At 48.2% G+C, this 21,836-nt stretch overlaps 1 protein-coding gene across 1 annotated transcript in view; it reads right to left on the bottom strand.

The window, feature by feature from the left end:
- Positions 1-21,836, bottom strand: part of SLC7A5 (solute carrier family 7 (amino acid transporter light chain, L system), member 5) — a 41,074-nt gene that overhangs the window by 10,397 nt on the left and 8,841 nt on the right. Inside the window, exons 2-6 of the mRNA XM_010579603.1 lie at positions 16,460-16,585; positions 3,961-4,066; positions 3,157-3,201; positions 1,648-1,771; positions 444-547 (exon numbers count right to left, since the gene is read on the bottom strand). Of these exons, the coding sequence (XP_010577905.1) occupies positions 444-547; positions 1,648-1,771; positions 3,157-3,201; positions 3,961-4,066; positions 16,460-16,585 (505 nt within the window). The remainder of the gene's footprint in view (positions 1-443; positions 548-1,647; positions 1,772-3,156; positions 3,202-3,960; positions 4,067-16,459; positions 16,586-21,836) is intronic.

Raw genomic sequence — 21,836 nt, 5'->3', positions numbered from 1 at the left:
TTAAGTGACTTTCCTAAGACAACCTGGGAGATGTGTGTCAGCACTGGAAGCATCTCAGTCCCCATCCTGCCCCGTCCTTTCTGTCCTTTCTCCCGTTTCTGGAGAGATTTCTCAGCCCTGAAGTTTCATAACCTTCTGCTTTTCATTAAAGCCACTTTCTCAGGCAACATCACTGAGCCCCAAGCCTGTGTTTGTTTATGTTCTAATAACTTCAGCAGGACTTTGCCTGAGGAACAGAAGACTAAGACCACTGAAAGGGTTTCCTTTAAACTGAATATGGTTTTAAAGCCTTACTGGTGTTTTTTTTCCGCATTCCCCACATGGCCTCCAGACTCTTTAGACTTTGTGTCTACCCACAGCCACTCTTTGGAGGACAACTCCAAAGGAAGGGGCATTAAGCATGACTTGTAAACAAAACCCACAAAATTGAGCAAGAAACCTACCGGGAAGAAGTGAAGAGAGATCCATTAACGGATCCAAAGCATGATAAGCCCACAAAGACGGGTATGATCCAGGACATGACGCCAAGGTGATAGTTCCCAAAATCCTAAATGGGGGGCAACAAGACAGACATTTTGCACCCAGAATGTCCAAAAGAACTCACAGCTGCCTACAAAGACTTAATATTTGTAGAAATCTGAACAAATGATGGCTTAGCGCTGAAGCTGCTTTGGAGTTTCCCATACTGCCATTTGCTGCTACTCCTTCCTGAAAAAGCATATTGTAGAATTGCAAAAAAATCAGCAGCGTGGCCCTCCCTCAGAGTCAGGACGCAACATTTATCAGAACGGCTATCCAAAAGTTCAAGACCAAATGGAAACTGCGAGGAGATTCAGACATGCAGATATTGCCGATGGCTGAATAAGGACCTGGGACTCAGCCCCTTAGAAACGCCATGACCCGGAGTTGTAGTTTTCTATCACAAACTGACCCCGCGCTGCTTCCCTGCAGTTTTACGCCAGTGCTGTTATATTGATTTCAAGACTTGCAAAGGCACACAACTACAGCAATGTAACACAGGCTGGCATCTCCGATAACAGCACTGCGTAGGTGCAGGCTGGAGCGGGGGCTTGGGACTAATCCGAAGGATGCAGCACTGTCACCTGAATGGCCCAGACCAACTTATCCTGGACTGGGAGATTCCCCTTGAAGCACTGAACAATCCTGGTCACGCTCAGTTTGCAAGGTCACACCATGCTGCTCACTTCTGAAGCAACCAGGACTTCTGACCGCAATGGCATTTTAATTAATAGAAGTATTATTTTTCTCTCTTAATTAAAACAAGGAAGATACAGAGAGAGAACAATCTAGTTCAGTATTGACTGAATGACCTTTTCCCATAAATATCACGCTCTGGTAACTGATGAGAAGTCATGAGGCCAGCAGCAACCTTGCATATTTAGGAATTAAGAGCAGCGCTAACTGATTGCTCACCCTTACTACTGTCTGTGATTAAACCCACTTGGTATCACGCTGTTCTTCCCTGCTCCCGTCACAGTTGCTCTTTATCTCCTGTCAAACATCAGCTTTTATGTAAGCAGCCATGATCAGCCTGGAACAAACTAGGTGATGTATGCAGAGATTGTAAGTCTGATTTAACCAGCCCTGGAAAACAGATGAGTCACATCAGAAATGCACCTATCTTACCACAGCCACGGCTTCGGATGTCAGCATCTGGTCCGTCGACAGGGTTGTGAAGTAAGCCAAGTTTGTCAGTACGTAAACCAAAGTGACTACAGGTAGTGAGATGATGATCGCCAGAGGCAGGTTTCTAGGAAGAAAATATAAATTGTAATGGAGCGCTGCAGTTCAGAGAAGAGAGCTGTTGATGCCAGGGATCAGTGGCTCATGCTGAAGCCCTCCTGCGCTCGCTTAAAGTTGGCTTCAGCCATTCTGTTCTTCTTTGGCTCTTCAGCATGTCCAGTTTCCCAGCCACAGGCTGTTCCCCTAGGAGAGGGGAAGATGCCCACACGGGAACAGCCCAGAGACTGACAGATGTAGAGTGAAGGATTATGGCAGAAGGGACTTTTTGCATGGAGAGACTCTGGCTGTCTGGGCAAGCAGTAATGCAAGATCACTGCAAAGGCAATTAATTAAAAATACCCCCCTGTGTCTCTTGCTAGCCAGCGGCATTAGCACATGTGTTCTCTTCTGGGCAAAGAAGAAGCATTCATGCTGGTGGGTTTCTTGTGGGAGATGGAAAGATCAGGGATTTAGTGGGCAGTTTTTAGGCTCTAACTCTGTGCAGCTCGCTGGACTGATGAAACTCAAAGAAAATGGGTTCAGACACAGTCTGAGTGGGTCTGTGAAGACGAGGCTGCATTGGTACAATTTGCCTTTCCAAATAGTCTAACTTCATTTGCGAACGGAAACTGGAAAAAGAAACCCTGCTTGATGCCACGTATAATTGGTCTAGCGGAGCTCATAGCCACAGGAGGAGAGAGTCAAATACCATGACTGCATTCAGAAGACACGAAAGTAATTGCAAACTGCAAAAACCTTTTTATAACTGTGTTTGTCAAGGAAAGGGCCTATCAAACTCTATGCTTCCCAGCAGGCACTAATCACTGCCAGGGTCAGCCAGGAATGGGTTCTTGCACAAGTGACCCTGAAGCTCGTATCGACAGTGCCTCATCCGCACCTTCCCTATGAGCAAAAATGATCTATCAGCGATGTCCTGCCTCGGTGTGGCCCACCCTCACCTCACCAGGTCCCCTGCGTAACCCTGAAAGGTGCGAGCAGCGCAGAAAGCGGCTATTGCTCAACAGAACAGGAAGAGCATGTGACAAACACATGTACGCACAAATACTCTTGCAGGAGTTTATACAAGACAGTAGTAAAGCCCTGAGTGCTTCTTCCTCGTCTATAATTCAGAGAGGTGCCATGCCAAGGAAGCAGGACTTTCCAACAACACTGATAATATTAGCAGTCCAGGAAAGCAGTGTAAGCAACAGCCCTTCTCATACAGAGATTATTATTCCCCTTCCCCTGTTCCAGGGAGGAACAATGCCATTAATTTATCTCGTTTTCTATTTCCTCAGAAAAAGACCTTGGCTTCTGGGCTGATTAGCAACTCCTGTTACACACACAAGGAAGGGGCTTCCTGAGAACTACAGGTTTTCCTCCCAGGGAAGTCATCGCAGGACACACACCTACCTGTAGGGATTTATCATCTCTTCTGTAACAAAATTCAAGTAATTCCTGTAATTTAAAAAGAAGAGTGGTTACTCCTTGGAATAAACGAAACCCTTTGCCTTACTCATCTGCAAGGGAGTTTCAGGAGGGGTAGAGAGACTGACACCTGCGGTAAAACTTATGATGGCTGATGCCTAGTCCGAGACCTACAGCACAAAACCTGCAAAGTGCAAGCCCTGGATGGTGCTGGTGGATCTAGCACACCATGCTGCCCGCTTCCTTGCAAGAGGAAGGGTGATTGCAGGTGAAGAGCTGGACCCACAAGCGACAAGGCCACCCCTCCAGGCAATAAGGATGGCTGCAACTGGCCTGTTTTCGCAGCAAATTGAGCACGCTCCTTGTGCTGGCAAGTGCTCGAAGGGACTGATAAAGAAACCCTCTGGGAGCTTCAGTTTGGTGCTCCAAGTAATCTCTTGGCATGTAGCACACCTCTCTTCTGCTAGCCAAATCCACCCTGCTGCTTTCTCTTAACACCACGTAGGAGCTGCACCAAGCATCATGGTGCATCATCATCCATCATCTGCCGCTGCTTCTAAATCCCACGATCACCTCCACTTCTCTGTGCTTCCACGTCTTAGCTGGAAATGAGGCATGAAGTATGACTATTAAGATCACTAGGCAAACCCAAAGCATCTGCCTCATTGCCCTGGTTACAAGAAAGATGGAAAGTCCTGGACCTCACTCTTCCTGCAAACACAATCTGGGGACAAAAGAAAGGGACTACAGTATTTAGCATTGAAAAAAAGATAGAGGGCTGCATCTTACCATCCTCCGTAGGCAAAGAGACCACTGTACAAAGCTAACACGATGTTCCCCACGCCTGCTTTTGTGCCTTCGAAGGAGTGCTCAGGAGTCAGGTTTGTCACATCACCTGCAAAAAACAAAAACAAGAAAGGATCAATGCAGATGGGCTGTGAACCCCAAGGGCCTTTGTGGGCATTGAAACAGAGAAACCTGGAGGCAAAAGCTGCTCTTAGGATACTTAATTATCACGCTGATGCACTTCAGGTTATGCTAGAGAGCATGTGCACATATTTCTATTGGGCTGATTCCTCCAGTTTTACAGTGTGTAATTCAGCCAGAGTAATGCACCAAGTAATCCGTGCCAAACATACTTGTCTCAAGCAACTAGTCATCATTGAGCGCTCAGACTTTCTCACGCTACAACGTGCTATCACCGAGGTAATCTCCCAGATATTGCCCTGCGAAGAAAACATTCTGGGGTCCTTCCTGCTGGAAGATGCTATGCAAACAGATATTGTCACATTGTCCTCTCAACTGAAAGCTGCTTTCATTCGATAAAAACCCCAGGATTTCCTCTGCTTCCACCAACCACCCAATAAAGCAGAAACCCAGGATTTCCTCTAGTCCCACCAGCCACCTGATAAAGCAGAGGGTTATGGCAATCCCTTTGATTGTGGGAAGTCAGGTTCTTTGGGGCTTGAATATCAGAAGTTAGCTTCTTTAGGGCTTGAATATCAAAAGTTCCTGTTATGTACCTGCTTTTGAAAGAAAAAGCCATAAATAGATGACTTGATTGTACCTTTGGTAAGAACTGTCCCAGAGCAGCCTAGAGTTTATTTATTTTGCTTTAAAATGCTCTGCAGTTGTTTTGTTCCCTGCCTTTTGATGTGGAGCCTCTGTGCAGTCTGGGATGGCGGAGCCACACTCCCCTTCCCGGACTCAGCGCTCCCCTCGGTGAGGACGGAAGGGGGGAACGAGGCAGGATTCGGGAGGGCATGTTTGCATCCAGGGAGCCCTGTAGAAGCCCATGTGATTCCTCTTAGGGCATAGATCTTTACTAATCGCTGGAGCAACTGCATCACATGGCAGTCAGCAGGGCCTGGAGCTTAACCCTTCATCTCTTAGCACAAGGTACCCAGGATGTGCATTGGGGGTAAGGAGAGGGATGCTAATATACCAGGCGTTTTTCTTCTGGATGGCCTCTCTTCCCATCTCACGCCGGAAAATTCACTCCCTCATGCCACCAAAAGCCACTTTTGCAGAGGCTGGATAACAAATACAGATGCACGGACCTTTTAACGCCTCGCACTCATCTTTTTAGTGGTGGGGAAGGGGTACCTTTTATCAGTCTGCTGGTGCATCTTTCATTCATGGGGCTTCACAAGGGACTGCTCCAAATCTGTGCCAGTGACACGGAGCTGCCCTGTGCACGTGGGGAGAGCTACATCGTGTCTTTTTCCCTCCCTACCTGACCCTCCAGCTCTATCCCCATCCTTTCCATCCTGGGCATTGCTCCCCTTCACCTCCTTTCTCTCTCCTGCTCCTGCTGAGTCCTAACCAGGGCAAAAAGATATTCCCTACCATGGCATCCAAAATGCTCTCTGCTCACAAAACTACCCAGAAAACCACCTCCCCTCTGCCTTCTTCCCTGCTCGGTTACTATCCCATTTGTAAGGGGATGCTGTGGGTGTGAGCTGCAAAGGAGCCAGGACCACAGAGGCAGCACATGCACTAGGCAATGAGATCTGGGAAATACCAGTTTTCCAAGGCTCTACTTGTCCAGATCCCACTGCAGATAACAGTTCTCCACCGGTGTTGCGTTGTCCCTCTCTCCCAGCAGCTCCTTGCACTAAGAAGGTCTCTTCTGAATCTGTCTTGGGATATGCTGGTTGTATTTAATGCCCCTTTAGCCAGTGAAGCTCCTTAGCAAAACGCACCAATTGTTTTCAAAAAGCGAGGACAGAAAATGTACATCAGAGTGTAATAGGAAAGCCAGGAAATGCAAAAAGACTGATATGATGCTGTGAGCTTAACCTTAGTTCCTGGCTTATAGGTTCAGTCATATAATCTTAATTTAGCATTAATGCCCCGGCCTGGCTGTGAATAAAAAAGTTGAGCAGGAGGTGGGTGTGCCCGGTATCACATTCTGCTGGATCCCTCGGGCTCAGCTTTCCTGAGTTTATTTTCTGCCCCTCGTGAATAATTACCAGTCTAGTTCTTTGCAGGTCTTTTGTTATGGGACTAAGATACGCTTTCTGTTAACTGTGACTGTGATTAGCTACTGGAACGGCACACAGACGGACTGGGAGAGCAGGAGAGCTCTCCAGGCGTTTCAAACACCCCTTGGGACGTCTCTTCTCAAAGGTCTGCTTGTGCTCTGCCAGTAGCCCAGCTCCCACCGAGGCCGAGGGATCACCACCTTTACCATGTCAGGAGGATGCTCCGATCCGGGAGCAGCCAGGGCACAAGCAGCATCACGCTGCAGGCTCACCCTCCCATTTCTTGTCCACAGCTGGACACCAGCTTCCACCAAAAAGCCTCTTTCGGGCAAAAATCTCCCAGGCCAAATGTTCCTTTTTCCGAGGCATCTGCAGGTTTCGTTCTCTGCCTTCCCAAACCTCAGACAGAAACTGTGTGCTGAGCTGCCGCCTTCGCCCAGCTGGCCAGGAGAAGAGAAGAGCACTGGTGGTCCCCAGACTGAAACCACGTGCCTTGGCTTCAAGATGTGCCACCCGCTTGAAAACCGTGGGCATCTTCAGCCTCTGGGCAAGGAAGGGTCCAAGCCCAATCTGGTGGCCCGCTGGACTGTACAGACATTTTGCCTGTGCGTCTGGAGGAGGGCTGCCCTCCAGGACCCGCGAGCAAAGAGGAGGGAAAGGCAGCACGGGACCGTACGGGAGCGGCACTGAAGCAAAGAAATAAAAACAAAGCTTGGTATTTCATTGCACTGTGGGTGGGCAGGGGTGGCGGATGGAAGGATGGATAGGTAGGACATAGCTAATTACTCGCACACCTCTGCGGCACGCACCTAACCCAGCTCTTGGAAGCGCTGAAATCCAGCTACCGGCAAAGGAGTGGCAAGTCAGCGTGGAGGCAGCCAGGAGAGAAGAGTAGGTAGGAAGGAAGGGGCTTTTTGTTCCTCCTCAACGCTTGAGGAGCTGACACCTCGCTGCCCTCTCCCTGCTTCATCTAGCGAGAGTTGTAGCTCTCCAAAAATTTGCTGCAAGTTGCTAAACTTCACGTCTCTATGCTCCCACGGTAAAATGGATTTAGCAACATGTCAGAACACGATTAAATAACCAGAGGACCTGAGATTTATCTCTTCCCACCCCAAGGGGGCAAGCTCGCATTCTCAGGTGTCCGCATGATGCTCCTTTGCCACGATGTTTGCTTCTTTCATGCTTTATTGCTTTCTGGTTGCATGAGAGGAGCCTGGGCTCCTTAACAAACACACCCCGAAGATCACATCCCAGCAGAGAAGCTGTCCTCTCCTGCCATCACTGCAACAAAGCTCTGTCCCACCCTGCCAGCCAGCAGATCACCAGAAAGATAATAATTTGTGCCCGCCAGCGATGCCTTTACAGACATAACTGGTGCCACATTATACGTCTTGGGGTCAAAAATGCCAAGCTCCAGCAGTGATGCCAGAAGGGTATCCCACATACAGTGGGTGAGCTCTCACTGCACCCATCTTGCCCTGATCTCGTTAGCAGCCTCACACACAATTAGACGGAGGTTCAAGTAGTTGTTAGACAGGCCCTTGGAAGAGAAATCCATCACACAAAGATACCTCCTCTGGTGCAGAAGACCCAGAGGTGCACTGGAGGCTCAGAAAATATCCAGAAAGCACCATGTCCCCCCTGTTCTTACCCACTGATGCTATTGGCCCCAGCTGGAGACTGGGGATACTGGGTAGACGGTCCAGCATGGTCACTGTTACCTCCTGCCTCTAATACAAACGCTCGTTAGGACCTGCTGTTCAAAACGGAGGTACGAACCTCGGTTCCAGACACCCTCCATCTTTCAAGCCTGAATGTGCAACTCGAGCCTCCGGACTTCGGAGGCTTGAATTGCAGACTTTGGATCAAATCAAGGGTTGAGGCTGCCAAGCACGGCCTCGACTGCTCCCACGGAGCGAGACGTCCGTCAGCGAGAGCATCCCGGGCAAAGCCACGCTCTGCCCACCCTCCCGGCTCCCCCCCGTCCTCCCCAGCCCATGCGGCCACGGCTGCTCTCTAGGCAATGCCCTGCCTATGCCCGGCACCCTGGTGATCTAAAACCTGGTTTGAACTGGCTGTTCGACTGCACTCTGCTCTACAATTAACCAAATTAAGGTAACAAGCTCTGACATAAACCCCATTTGCTGATCTTGCCAGCTGCCAAGACGCTGGTAATTGCACTGGCAAGCGCTGGGTCACCTGGGGCTTTTCTGCGGGAGGGACCTATTTTGGGTCCGCATGCTGCATGTTCAGACCCTTTCTTTGAAAAATGTTCATTTGCTCCCCAGTCATGTCCATTCCGGTTTTAATAGCACAGCAATCTTCTCTTGCAGAAAGCATTTAATGATAATTAAATATTTTTAACTTGCCTAAACAGTGAGGAGAGGGAACACAGCCATCTAGAGAGCTCAGCAAGAGAAGGGGGGGCCCTCAGCGCGTCTCGCTTGTGGAAGAAACCAAGCCAGGGAGAAATGTGTCGTATATACAAAAAACCCCAGAGGAGAAGATCCACTCAGCTGTTGAGCCATTTCCTGAGAAAAGCAACGAGTTCGATCAACTGAGTCAGAAAACAAGACGGCAAGAAACACGCAGGGGTCAGGGTCAGGAGAGCATCTCTTCGGCAGCTCAGAGCTCCCTGGGAAACACACGCTCGGTAGCCACATCACCTCTTTGCTCCTCTCTGATCGCTGCCGCTCTGCAGACAGCTTGGCATTGAGCAGTCTTGAACAGCAGCTATTAAACTTGGGTCCCGTAGCAGATGAGTCCACGGGTCTGAAAATTTCTTCTCCAGGGTGAAGCCACGGGTCTGGGCTCCTGGATTCACTCTACCCCACACATTACTTGAGCTTTGCAACTCCTCCTTTTGCAATGGTCCACCAGGACACTACTTGGGCGTTTTGTTACCTTTCCCACCGCCTCTGCATCTTGCTGGCATCACCAAAAAACCTTTTACCCTCTTCCTCCTAAGCAAACACTTCCCGATTTTCAGAACCTTCCTGTCTGCTGGCATAACATTTGCGGATGAAAAATAAAGAGCCCTGGAGCGATGCACAGCATGCAAAACGCCGTGCCTCCTCCGGGAGCCAGAAAGCACAGAGGCAGCGCAGGGACCCTGAATGAACAGGTTCCCTTTGATCGTTAGTGCAGCATGGAAAGGTGTTTCCTAAACGCCCCTTTGTCTATCCCAATCTGGACAAGTAACAGCAAGGAGCAAACCCTAAACAAACCACCCAGTGGGTTTCCAGCCACTTCCATAAGCTTATTTTTCCTTTTCGTATCTGCGCAACAGGTTCAATCCACATCCATAGAAACTTGTGATCGAGAATGACAAAGAAGAATGAGCCACCTGACCAGGCTCTGGAGGGGCTAGCCAGGGCCAACCAGCTTGACGTGCAGGAGAGCCAAGAACATTTGGGGAGGGCAAATCCTCCTGCCTGTCACCCACACCTCTAGCACCACAGGCAAGGCCATTAATTTCAGCCCAGCAGTTGAAGGCTGTGGGAAAGGATCAATAAATTGCAAGCGAAAGCACATGTGTACACACACACACACACACACACAACACAGAGCTATCGACTGCAGTGAAATACCTTCGGCATGAACGACTGCTTCTGCTGCATCCAAAGACTTTAGAGAGACAGTGAGAGGAGATCCAGACAGAGATGCGAAGAAGCGAATACCAAAGTATTAGCTGCTCTCTAGTTAGATATGTCTGCATTGCTGGGATAGCTGCACTCGGAAAAATGAGAAGCCAACAGAGCCTCTCATGTCAGCTGCCTTAAAACCCACTCGGCCCACAGCAGCGGTGAGCAGGGTCCCCTTGGCATGTCCCAGATGCCCTCCTCAGCCTCCAGTGCAAGGCACCTACCTTGATCCAGCTTAGCATTTGGCAGTTCATTCAGGATACCAAAAATGAGCAACACGCTACAATCCACAGCTCCTTGGATAAAGCAGTTTTCAGATGTCAAGGCACATTTCCACCCTGAAGAGTTAACGCAGCTATGAGCCTCCAGACGCAATGTTAAACAACAGTTCACATCATCATTAAAGGCCAAGCTTCCAGCCTGTGCATACAGACGCACTCCAACTCACAGTGTTCGTAACAAGAAGCACAGGTCACTGACCGACTGCTTCTGTATTTTGGGTTTTTTTGTTGTTGTTGTTATTAAATGCATCCTATTTATTTTCGGACAGGCAACTTTGCACTTGTAAAACACAAAAGCCCCAGCAGGCTGAACTCTATCCTTGAATCTATAATTTTCAAAAATTTTCTGGGCAGAGAGGGCAAGAAAAAAATTGTCTGAGCAGAAATGAACTGCTGCTCACTCCAAACCAGAGCAGGCAAAGCTGCATAGCATGCCAACCTGCCATGCCCACCTGGCCTCAGCTTTTGCATCCACCTTTGGCTGGAAAAGAAATCAAAGATCAGAGAGCAAGAGGCCTATAAAACATAATTGTGTTGTATCAGCCCTCCAGCGTTAAGACGCCTGATTAATCTCCAACATGTGGTTGATGTGATTTAGAGGTGCAGGATGCTGGCAGCTTTCCCAGCTTCCTTGTTCATGCTCTCCTTCGGTACGGTCTTCCACTTTCCACAAGTTCCCTGAACAACAAGGTGAGTAAGGGAAGCACAATAGCTTTCCTTCAAAGCTTACTGCTGGAAAATCACGTTATAGTGGCATTTCTGAATGCCAATATAACAAGAAACAGCATGGGCAGCTGCAGGGCATGTTTTTCTCACAATCTTTTGTGCACGAGCCTCAGCCCCAACTTGCAGGGACACACTCAAAGCTTGATGGACCTTTACTATCCATAGGCTTTGCCTCTTCTCTGCCAAAAAGGATCTATGGTGTGAGTTAGTCACGGGCTGGCTGGGCGAACACCCATCTAGTTTGGTTTTGGGCTCCAAACTCATCTCAGACACCTACAGCTCCACCATCAGTTGGTTCTCGTGTCCCAGGTTGTGTCCTAGAGCCGGTCCCTTGGGTGAGGTTGTCCCTCCGGGCAGAGACACCAGGGTGACGGCTACCCTGCTGCGTACAACACCGCACCATGTGTGCAAAGGTATTTCTGATCTACCCTCAGTTAGCAAAAAAGCAGGTCATGACTGACATGACAGGAAACAGAAAAAAAAATATAAATGAACTGAAAACAAACTCCTAAACACCGACCTGCCGATCAGGTTCACTCTCAGGTTCACGCTATGGACATGAGAGATGAGACCGGGTCAAAGGAAAACTTGTGGCAGATTTCTTTAGCTATGTGAAGCGCTCATTCATCTCTGGATGGCCAAGCGTGATTAAATGGAGGTACAAACCCAAAAGAATTCAGACAATGACCACTCTTGTTTTCTCTCAGTATCTGTGTGCCATTGTGCTTTGAGACCTGAGAGAGCCTGAGATTTTAATTACCAGGCACGAAATCAAGTTTTCTTGCCCTGTCAGCAGGACCCCTCCAGAGCAGCCCTGCCCTCCCCAGGCTTACAGCTCTATCCTCGCCGTTGCTGCTTGCAGAGCTCATCCACTCAGACCTCGGTCCCACTCCAGATCTGGCTCAAGGGGCTTTTTTGGGGACGTTCAGCTGATACACTGGCAGCAGAGAAGAAAATCTGGGAGGAAAGGAAGAGCGAGTAAACTTTCCCTCCCTCTCGTCTTTCTTAATCACAGGATTTTTCAGAAAAAAGGGCAAAGAAAAAAGTTTGGACAGGGAACCTGCAAAATAACCCTCACAGAGAAAAAGAGAGACCAAATGGTCAAAGGGATTCGATAAATGAAAGTAGTACCCAGATGTGTGCACACACCCACAGCTCCAAGATGTTGCCTCGCAGCTGGAGTACTTTTTATAGTATTTTTAGGAGGCTTCACAGACATGCTAAGCATGCATTAATGACTGAAGGTTTGAATCTTCATTTCAGTACTTTCAGAAACCGACTGTCATGGTTTAACCCAGCCAGTAACATGCTGAGTTCAGAATTTGCCAGCCACAACTGCACCTCTAAATACCTTTTTACAAAGAGCAAATGACACTAGGGTGGGGGGTGCCAGTGCTGGCTGATACTGTACACATCTATTTAAAGAAAAAACAAGATGAAAACCAAAACTCCCTACCTAGTCTAAGCTCCCCATGGCAAATGTCTGGAGCTAAACCTGCCTACTTTGTCCTTAATTCACCCCATGCTTGTTCAGCACATGCAACTCTGCTGGTCTCTGACAAGCCCAATGAAGGGAGTTAGAGAGAATAATGCTGCTGCCATCAAACAGGCACTCGAGGCACCGCAGATGCGAAATTTAAGATCAGAAATCAGGCATTAAGAGGGAAAAGGGACGATAAGTTCAATAAAAATAATTCAATAAAACGAGCGTTAAATTTGATTTCCCTAAGTCCCAAATGCCCAATTCTTTTTTTTAAGCAGAACTGCTGGTGAAGAATCGCGGCGAGGGCTGGAGCCCAGCACCGCAGCACTCTCGAACACACAGCAGCCAGGAACGGCACCTCGCTGCTTGAGCTGCCCACGGGCAGATAAACATTTAAGAAGCCCTAGGACATCAACAACAGAAAAGAATGTATCACCTGAAACATGTCTGTGATAAGTTTTTTTTTAGAATTTTTTTATATTAAAACCTCTCCTGAATTTCCTTACATGTAAAAATCATGAGCGTGTCCTTAAAAATTAGCACTTTTTTTTTTACCATTTCATGCCTAGGTTAGTTTTTAAGGCACTGTGAGGTGCAGGGTAATCGGGTACGAAGAGCACAGCTGCAGACCTAACCACAGACCTCTGCATCACACCCAGTGCAGAAAACATCCCTTAAACCTGCCCAGCCACTGCACGTCCAAACCAGCTGCATGATCTAGTTCCAGGCAGGTCAAGAATATGGCCAAAAAATACCCAGAGGTGGCTGGACAGAAGGTGATTTGTGAGAGCTGGTAAAACAGTAGAACCAAAAATAAGCCTAGTTTTTGTAACACTGGAGTGAAAAAATCCTGATCCTGTCTATGCTGTAAGTGATTTATACTATTTAAGTGCTGCAGGCTGGTGGGCTGTACAGTTGCGGGTCAATATGTAAGGTTTTACATACCCAGTCCAGAACACTGAACTTTTAAAGCAACACAACTCCAGCCCCACAAAGGCTTTTAAAAGTGTAACTTTTGTATTAGTAAAATAATTGCATCCCAAGTGGGTCAGCCATACTGAGTCAACTTTCAAGTAGTTGAAAGGCTAAGTAGGAAACCAACTTCCACCCTCCTTTTGAAGTTGCATGAAAGAAGTGATGCAAAACAGCTGTCCACAGAAAGATCACAAGGAAACGCTATTTTCTGTGTGGTAATATTGCCACATATTTCTTTGTCTTGAGATGTTACTGCTTTTCTGAAAATAATGAAAATATCCAATGAAAGGATAAAAAGAAAAAAAAGCCAAAAGCCGAAGGTGGGAGGTCAATACAGAGGAAGACATACTTCTGTGAAGCCTCAGAAGTTTCCACATTTGAGTAAGCAATTGTGATGTTGGTCCTCTTCTCTGTTTATGGATACTGTAAACGTAAACCAGCAATGGGACAGTAGCCACTAAAGCAAATTAATCAGCACGGCTCAGGCACTATCTGGAGTGTCACGGGAACGCACAACCCCTTCACCACTGAAACTGCAGCCCCAGACAAATCAACTTGGCGTGTATTTCACCCCAATAATAGCTGCCGGCTTGGGACTGAATTTATCCAGCTGGTAGCAGTAAGAGTCCTCTTTGTCCAAAGAGCATTTCAATGGGTATAACAGAAAAAAGGGCACGCAGAGGAGCAGCAAAGGCATGGCACTGTGCTTATGTATGGGACTCAGGATCACCCACCTACTCAGGGGTTAAACAGGCTTTTAGAAAAAAAGTTACCCATTTAGAAGCGTCAGCACTTTAAAAAGACTGGGTCTGTAGTATTTCGCCTGGAGAAGGTCCAGCAGCTCCATACTGTACCACTAATGCACAGCGCAGCCTCAGAGAGTACAAACACGGCGGCTTCCAGGCGCACTGGGTTTGTCCCCCTGCTCCAAGGCAGGTTCGACTCACTTAAACCATTCCCAAGAGACGTTTATTAACCTGTTCTTGTGAATCTCCAGTGAGACAGCCTCTCTGGACAATCTCCTTGAGCTCTGTGTTACAGTTAAAAAGTGTTTTTCTAATGGCTAATTTAAATTTCCCTTGTCTCACAGCTCACACCCATTATTTCTTGTCCCAACAAAGACAGAGAACAGTGCATCACTTTCCCATTTTTGGTATGCTTTAACTGATGCTACTATGCTTTCCTTGAATTAAAAAGAAGAAAAAGGCAGTTTCTTGATGCATCCCTGCTACATAAAAGCATCCAGTTGCCTGGAATGATTTAAAGAAAAGTTGAGTAAGTTGCAAAACATATGTGGAAGATAAGGAAGGGCCTATGAAAGGAGCTTGCACATTCTTAAGGACTTACCAGAGAGCTTGCAACTTCCATAAGGAGATTAATAAAATCCATGTCAGACCACAGGCAGAATCCCAGGCAGTATGTTGTAAAATAGGAACTCAGACAAGCAGTAGTGTGCCACTTTGGACAAGGCATACACGTGGGCTTTGGGAGGAGCATCCTCTGTAGATCCCAAGGTTCCCACTCTGAACCAGCCTGCTTTACGTTGAGCATGGTGTGCACAGGCAGGAAGAAAAGGTCTTTGCCGTCAGATGTTATCATTTAACTATTGCTTTTGATCTTGTTACGGTTCACTCTGAAGTGGCCAGGTGGTTTAGCAAGAAACTAAATGTCACATGAAATGAGCTGTACTGCAAGATGAGCACAAGTCATAGTGGTATCTCTCCAGACCTACCGAAAACTTGAAACTGTAAAGGGCTTTATAGGAGGTAAAAAGCTTCTGAGACAGAGGAGCATAGGATGTGGGTTTTTTGTACAGAAGACTGAAACCTCTTATTGGTATAAGACACAAGTCTATGGAAACACCATGTATTTATAGCTGAGGAACCAGGGCAGAAAGTGACTCACCCTCAACAAAAGAACAGTACAGAGGGAGGGAAGGTGATTCTGAAGATGCAAATTAAGATTATCACCTGCAAATAAAGAACAACTGTAAAGACCTTTTATTGCTAAAATGTTAAAGAACTAACAGAGATTTATGTTTCCTTATCCTTTTCCTTCTAAGAGAGAAAAAATGTTCAGCAAAGCAGCCTGGGGAGTTATGAAGAGGAAGGAGGTATATTTTATGATAAGCCCCAAACAATGTTCCTGTTGAGCATAGGCACTGAGCTGGAAGAAAATAAAACCTTTGATAAAGCAAGAAATTCTGCAAAGACAGCACTGGCTCCCATAGCTGAGACAGGAATTAAAAAGACGCATGTGCACACACAAACATACACACACACTTGCCAGTACAGAGACAGGCGGGACTATCTATAGTCTTTTATCCACATTTAACAAATAGGGCCTGTACTGTTCTCTAAGAAAAGTTTATTTTCACAAAACTTGCAGAAAAAAAGCACACAGTAAAGCCTATCTGTGTGGATTAGTTAATCAGATGGGCTTGGAACAAAATATCTCCCTAGGTTTGAGAGGATTTTAAGTGGGCATGAAGAAAACAAGCAAAAACACCAGAAAATTTGCTTCACCTTCCCATTTTTATCTTCTTTTTTAGATGCTAGTGGACAGACATGCATGCTGGTGTCAGCTGAGAGCCCTAATATCACCGTTCATCACGCGGTTTCTGCAGCCTTGCCTGACCCAGGCGTCCCTGTGTGACCCCATGGACTCGATCAAGCTATTCCACACCTCAAGCAGGAAGAAGGGAAATGTACAGGGGCAGTTTGTGAAAGAACGAAAATTACTGGGGGTTGGTTTGCACATGCAGATACTTCTCTACCAGCAAATGGCCATGACCAGCTACCAGTTACAGAAAGACTTCTGAGAGCCATAGCACCAAAATTTTCATTCCCTGTAGACTTGGCGGCTCTGCAATCTCAAAGGGAGAGGCCACACAGTGACTGCATTAAGTGGAAAAGACCTTGGTGGTATACGCTGGGTTCCGGTAGCATGAAATCAAGTGTAACTTCAGCAAGGTAAATACAAAAACTCACAAATAAAATGCACAAAAGCACTCAGCCTTTTGCAAAGTGTGAGCTGAAGTATCACCCAAGCATGCAAGAGAACAAAAGACATTTGTAAAGCACTTCTGCTAGCTCTGAAATGCTTAGGTTAGGACTCTCGGGCTTTATCCCCAATTCCCAGATTCTGCTTTAACTGCACACCACCCTCAAAAGAAAAAGGAAATATACTCACCCTTTGCAAGCTGCACGAAGCCAAGAATGATGATCAGAGCCAGCGCCAGCAGTTTTGCCGCAGCAAAGGCATCCTGAACACGAGTAGCAGCTTTCACGCTGTAGCAGTTCACTGCTGTGAGGAGCACTAAGGGAAATGGACAAGAAGAGACACATCAGTTTTCCCGGAAACATTGAAAATGCAAAACAAATTATGACAACTTGGCCTTTGCTTTTTGCTAAAACTTAAGCAAACAGAAAGAGTCTCTTCCTAAAATAGAAATTTTTCAAAAGCAAGGCTCTGCAGCCACACACTTCTCTATTCTGTTTTTCATTTTGGCAACAGGTGGTTTGAATAGTGTGTACGCTCCTTGGGACAAGGAACTGTCCTGCTGCACCGGGAAGTACACTTCTGAGGGCATATAAATAAAAGCGCTTCCTGCAAACATTAGCATCAAAGCGCTTGGCCGCAACCCCTGTTAAGTCGATCCAATTTAACGCTGCTGTTGTGCGAAAACACCATAGAAATGTCAGGACAAGCTTCCAGAGCTGATATATAGTTATTTGTAGAACAATAGCACCTAAAAGGCTACAGGGGCCATACCCTGGCTGCTCACTCCATAAACAGAAGGGAAGAGATGTCTCCGTCCTGACGCATTCGCCAAGCTATGAGACCAACAACCCCCGCGGGTCAGCGGCACAGACGGGATCTCGGGAAACCCTCATCCTCTGCTTGCCCCGCTCGACCGGTGGTGCCAGGGATGCTGGCGCAGGCTTTCGGAGATGCTCACCAGGGCTGCCCACCGCGGTGATGGAAGAGGGGGCTGCACAGAGCGGGTCAGCGCAACGGCTCAGATTCGCTCTGGGACTTGATTGTGCTGCCTCCCCGTGCAGCGTTTTGCTTGCCGAGAAGCTCCCACTACCTACAAATTGCTTGGTGGTTAGTGCAATAAACAAAGCCTTATTTCCTACCTTTTTTTGCCCTTGTTCCCCCATCACCCTCCTCTATTGCCCGCTCCTGCCGCTATTCAGTCTGGCACTCCTACCAGGCAAGGGACAGCACAAACCAGGGCTTGGCTAAAGCCCCAAAGCTGCTGACCGGCCGAATTTCACCTGCTTCAGAGAAAATAATGGCTAAAACCTTTATTGCTCTTCCAAGTCACTTACTATTTTTGTGCCCTGCTCGCTCCCCAGAGCCTGTTGCTTGTTATAGAGATGGGCAAATGTCACGCAGAGAATGACAGTGCCCCACATGCTGGATGCCCTCCCCTCCTCCTCCTCACCCCTGCACCCAGCCACCCCTCACTGCTTCCACACCAGCTTGTCACCAGTGCCCGGAGCCGACCGGTCACCGAGCAGCTCGGGGAGGAGCAGATCTCAACCTTTCTTCTGCAGCTGGAGGCTCTTCCCTGTGGGATCCTTTCCAGGCTGGCCTCTGCCCTCATGGCAAAGGCTCTTTCCCACATCCTGCGGCTCGTTTTCACAGGACTCCGCTGCCTCAGGCAGAGCCAAACAGCTGCTCCCCAAAATATTCAGCTCAGATGCTGATCACCCTCTCCCAAGGTTACGGGCTATATCTACGCTCACAGTTTAAAGCCCAGAGCATCTGAGGTAGATATTTCAGCCTTAACAAAACGCCCAGAGATAAGAGGGGGCTCAGCAGCATCTTCACCAGGTCACCCATCTCTCCAGGGGATTGCCAGTGGAGACTCTGGCCGCAAGCCTGACATGGGGCTGAGCCGCATGGGGCCAGAGGAAGGTGATGGATAAAGGTGGGAGGCAGAAATACCGCTAAGTCAGCTTGGTTACTGCCCAACAGGAGCACCCGGTGCCTTAAGACCCTCAACACATGCTGAGCATCACAGGGAAAACCACAACGCACCCCTGTTCTGAAGCAAGGTTACCTCCCGACTATGGACCAGTATCCAGCCGAGCGTACACGTGCACGTGAAGGACGCGGGCACCAGCACACCGTGTATTCACTACCTCACCTCCGACGTGAGACAGGTTGCATGGGACAGGCAGTGCAAATCACCTTTGCTCTCCAGCTTGCAGCAGGACCACGCACCGGAGCTGCTCACATCTCGTCAGCTCGGAGCAAAGGCATGTTCCCGCAGCCTCGTACCCTGCCTCCCAGCAATAACTGCAAACTAAGAAAACCGTGGGAGGAGGAAAGAATATTTGGGCGTTTAAAAGGGTCTTACTGGCTCGCTGCCACCCTGCATCCTGCCCTGCCTGTGGGAAAGCAACTGCATTAGTAAGAGTTCAGGGAATCGCACACAGAGCCCGCACCAGAGCTGGGAATAGCCTTCCTGGAATATGTGGCCACAGACAGGCTCAGACGTACCTACGGGCTGGGTTCAGAGAGCTCAGTCTTCAGGGACTGCACTATCTGGGTCTGACAGCAACGATTAGACTTCACATTCCCGCTCGAGCGAGCGCCGAGGGGGACAGGACTTCCCAGTGACTCAGAGCACACGCAGGCAAGAAGGGACACGAGTTGCATCGTTCATTCACAGGGGTCTGAGAGCCACAGCACAACGGCAATATGCTTCAGGACGAGAGGATTTAAGCGGCCACATATTGCACAGCTAAAGGCTGCTTGTAGGGGATCTTTAGGCAGGGAAGGGCAAAGCCAGTCCCAGTGCACCAGACTGCACGTCCCAGAATACGATGCCTGCTTTCAGGATCATTGGCTCCCCCCCGCCACCCCCAAACCCCTAGGATCTAGTGTCATCTCAATACGAGAGCATCTGAAGTTTGGAGAAATGGAAGAGTTGGACGTCTTCGCAAAGAAAACCACATGATCTGATATATCTTACAAGAACGAAAGCCAGAAGTAAAGAAGGAATTTCAGATTCACTTTTTTTGGTATCAAGCCCCTTTGGCACTTTGGGGGTGTCCGAGCATTTGGAGTGGGTGAGACTGAAATGACCCAGGGCTGTTTTCATTGGGAAGGACAGCCCCGCACAGGTCACAGGACAGCACGAGCTGGGCTTTTGGCTGACCTCTTTCGGCACACGGCCGAAAGCAAGCAGCGAGGAACCGTGCCGGCAAACCTGCCCCACCGCCTCCCCCAAATGTAACCCCCTGTTCCAGGGCCCCTCCACCCCATGCTGTTCAGGGGAGATAAGGTGCATCTAATTAGAAAGACACGGCATGCCCGGGCTTGGAGGCTTTTCAGCATCAAGCATCAAGTCCAGCCCTGTCCAGATATACAGGCGAGGAGAAAATAAAGGGTAGCAAGGTCAACTTACAGGATGTCTATGCTACAGGGGGGAGGTGAGGGGAAGAGAAGAAAACACAGTGAAATATCACTAAGCACATATCACAATTCATCTGCTAAAAGCACCTCTAGCGAATCCCAATGGGGAGGATGGGGAGGGAACCGAGGATCCAGGATTCACTTCGACCAGCAATTATGCTAAAAATAAAACTCTCCTTGTTTACAGAGGGATATTTAAAGGATGAGCTAACGCATCTAAAAGCACACTTTTCCCGCTAGTGAAGACAGCCCTTAGAGGTGCGACAGTGACATTCCCTTCCCCATTTAGGCATTCTGTTTCTTTGACAATAGCTGCTTCACCCTCCACATTAAATACTGACTTTCTCGGGGCTGTTTTTCATGTTCTGGTTCCGTACAGAGTCTGCTGGATGGACTGTGGGACTGTGGTGGTGTACATAAAAGGCAAAAGCTTTCTACACAGTCCAAAACTGAAAAGCAGCGGAAGCGACTGTATTCAGCCCTTAAAAACATATCAGTGCCAGACAAACGGGCTCAGTAAAAATAAGAAAACACTTGGGGTCAGAGACTCTGAACCGGGCTGAGAGCTTCCTCCATGCCAGTCATGATTCAGAGCCCTTTGAGTCACAATCTCTCTGCTTTGCTTTTTCCCACCATGTAATAATATTTGTCTTTCCTAAAGGAGCGTGGTGGAGTTACTACACTTACATGCTTTCAACATAGGAAGGGCTAAAAAAACCCCAGCCTCACCCACCAGAAAGAATCCTACAGACACCGAAACGAAAAGACAGACTGAGTACTATTTCAGTAAAACTCCAAGACAAATTCCAGTGGCTGCTCAACTTCTCAGGAGAGCGGAGGGCTAGGGTTTCTTAAAGCGCAAAGTTTTATTCCTTTGATCCGAGATGCCACCCTGTGAAGCAGGGGCTGCGGGACTCCTCCTGGCACCACTCCGTTCACCTCGGATGAACTGCTCCACAGGAACAACGGGGGAAAGCCGCACAGCCACAGCTTTGCTATGAATCTGGGCAAGGATACGATGCAGGGAAAGATCAGACTGCGCTGCCTTCATTTCTGCCAACACCTTTCCTAAGGCTACAGCCACCAGCTGTTGTCAGACGCCAGCTACGCAGCGAGGCAGACCTTTAGCATGACCCATCGGAGCCGTTCTCGGGATTCATTCTAGGAATACGGATTTCAGCATGACCTGACACGACAGTCTGCCTGATCCAGCAGCCCCTCTCCAAAGGCTTTACATAATTGGGATAATAGGAGCTAGAAAGCTGCAATGATTGCAGATGTAAGAGGGGGTACTTTTATTTATTTACTTATTACTCCTGGCAGATAGTAGGAAAGATACTGGTTTGTGACTGCTGTAGAGAGAACATGTTCGCAAGGTGCTGCTCACCCCTTCATTTCTTCTGGTGACTGCTCCCGCCTTGCTGAGGGCGAGCTTCATTTCAAGATACTCAGGCCACAGGGGAAGCCAGAGGCTTTGAAAGAGAAATTTGGCTGTCTAAAGACACCAGCGGGTCCAGCTTCAATTATTTACTCTGTCCCAGTAGTCCCAGCTGGCTTTAGGCATGTCACTCAATCTGCTCCGCTGGCACTCACCTGCACAGTCAGGTAATTCCCCCATTACTGATAGGAGCCAAGGACAAACTGACTAATACAACACAGGATCCAGAACCTTGCCCCTCTGCAATTCACATTTTATGGTCATATTTGTTTGAACTCAAGTTCCAAGATCCCTCCCAAACATGATTTCTAGATGACAATAAGAATAAATCCCTACGAAGCAGGCACAGAAAGGGATCATGACAATCCCCACATAGAACAAGTCCATGACAAACACACTATTGAGTAACAACAGCTCCTATGTCTACAAAGGAAAGGCAGGATGTAGTAAAGCTGCCCTGCAGGCATGTGGTTCTGCCCAAAGAAAACAGTATGTGAATGGAGCCCTAATGCAGGTAAACCAGGGCTTGACATTTATGGTGCAATAGTCTTGGCAACTGTCCTATAGAAAAAGGCAGGGCTGCAGCTTTCCCGGGGTAAGGGAAGGTGGCCATGGATCGGAGATGGAGTAAAGACAGTGCTCAGGGAGGCTTTGTCGGGGGGGGGGGCTGGTGAAGGGGCAGGGGGGGCGTTGCGG

Source organism: Haliaeetus leucocephalus, unplaced genomic scaffold, assembly GCF_000737465.1.
Source record: "Haliaeetus leucocephalus isolate CR32 unplaced genomic scaffold, Haliaeetus_leucocephalus-4.0 Scaffold668, whole genome shotgun sequence".
In the NCBI taxonomy this organism is placed as follows: Eukaryota; Metazoa; Chordata; class Aves; order Accipitriformes; family Accipitridae; genus Haliaeetus; species Haliaeetus leucocephalus.
This window is presented reverse-complemented; position numbering and strand designations above follow the sequence as displayed.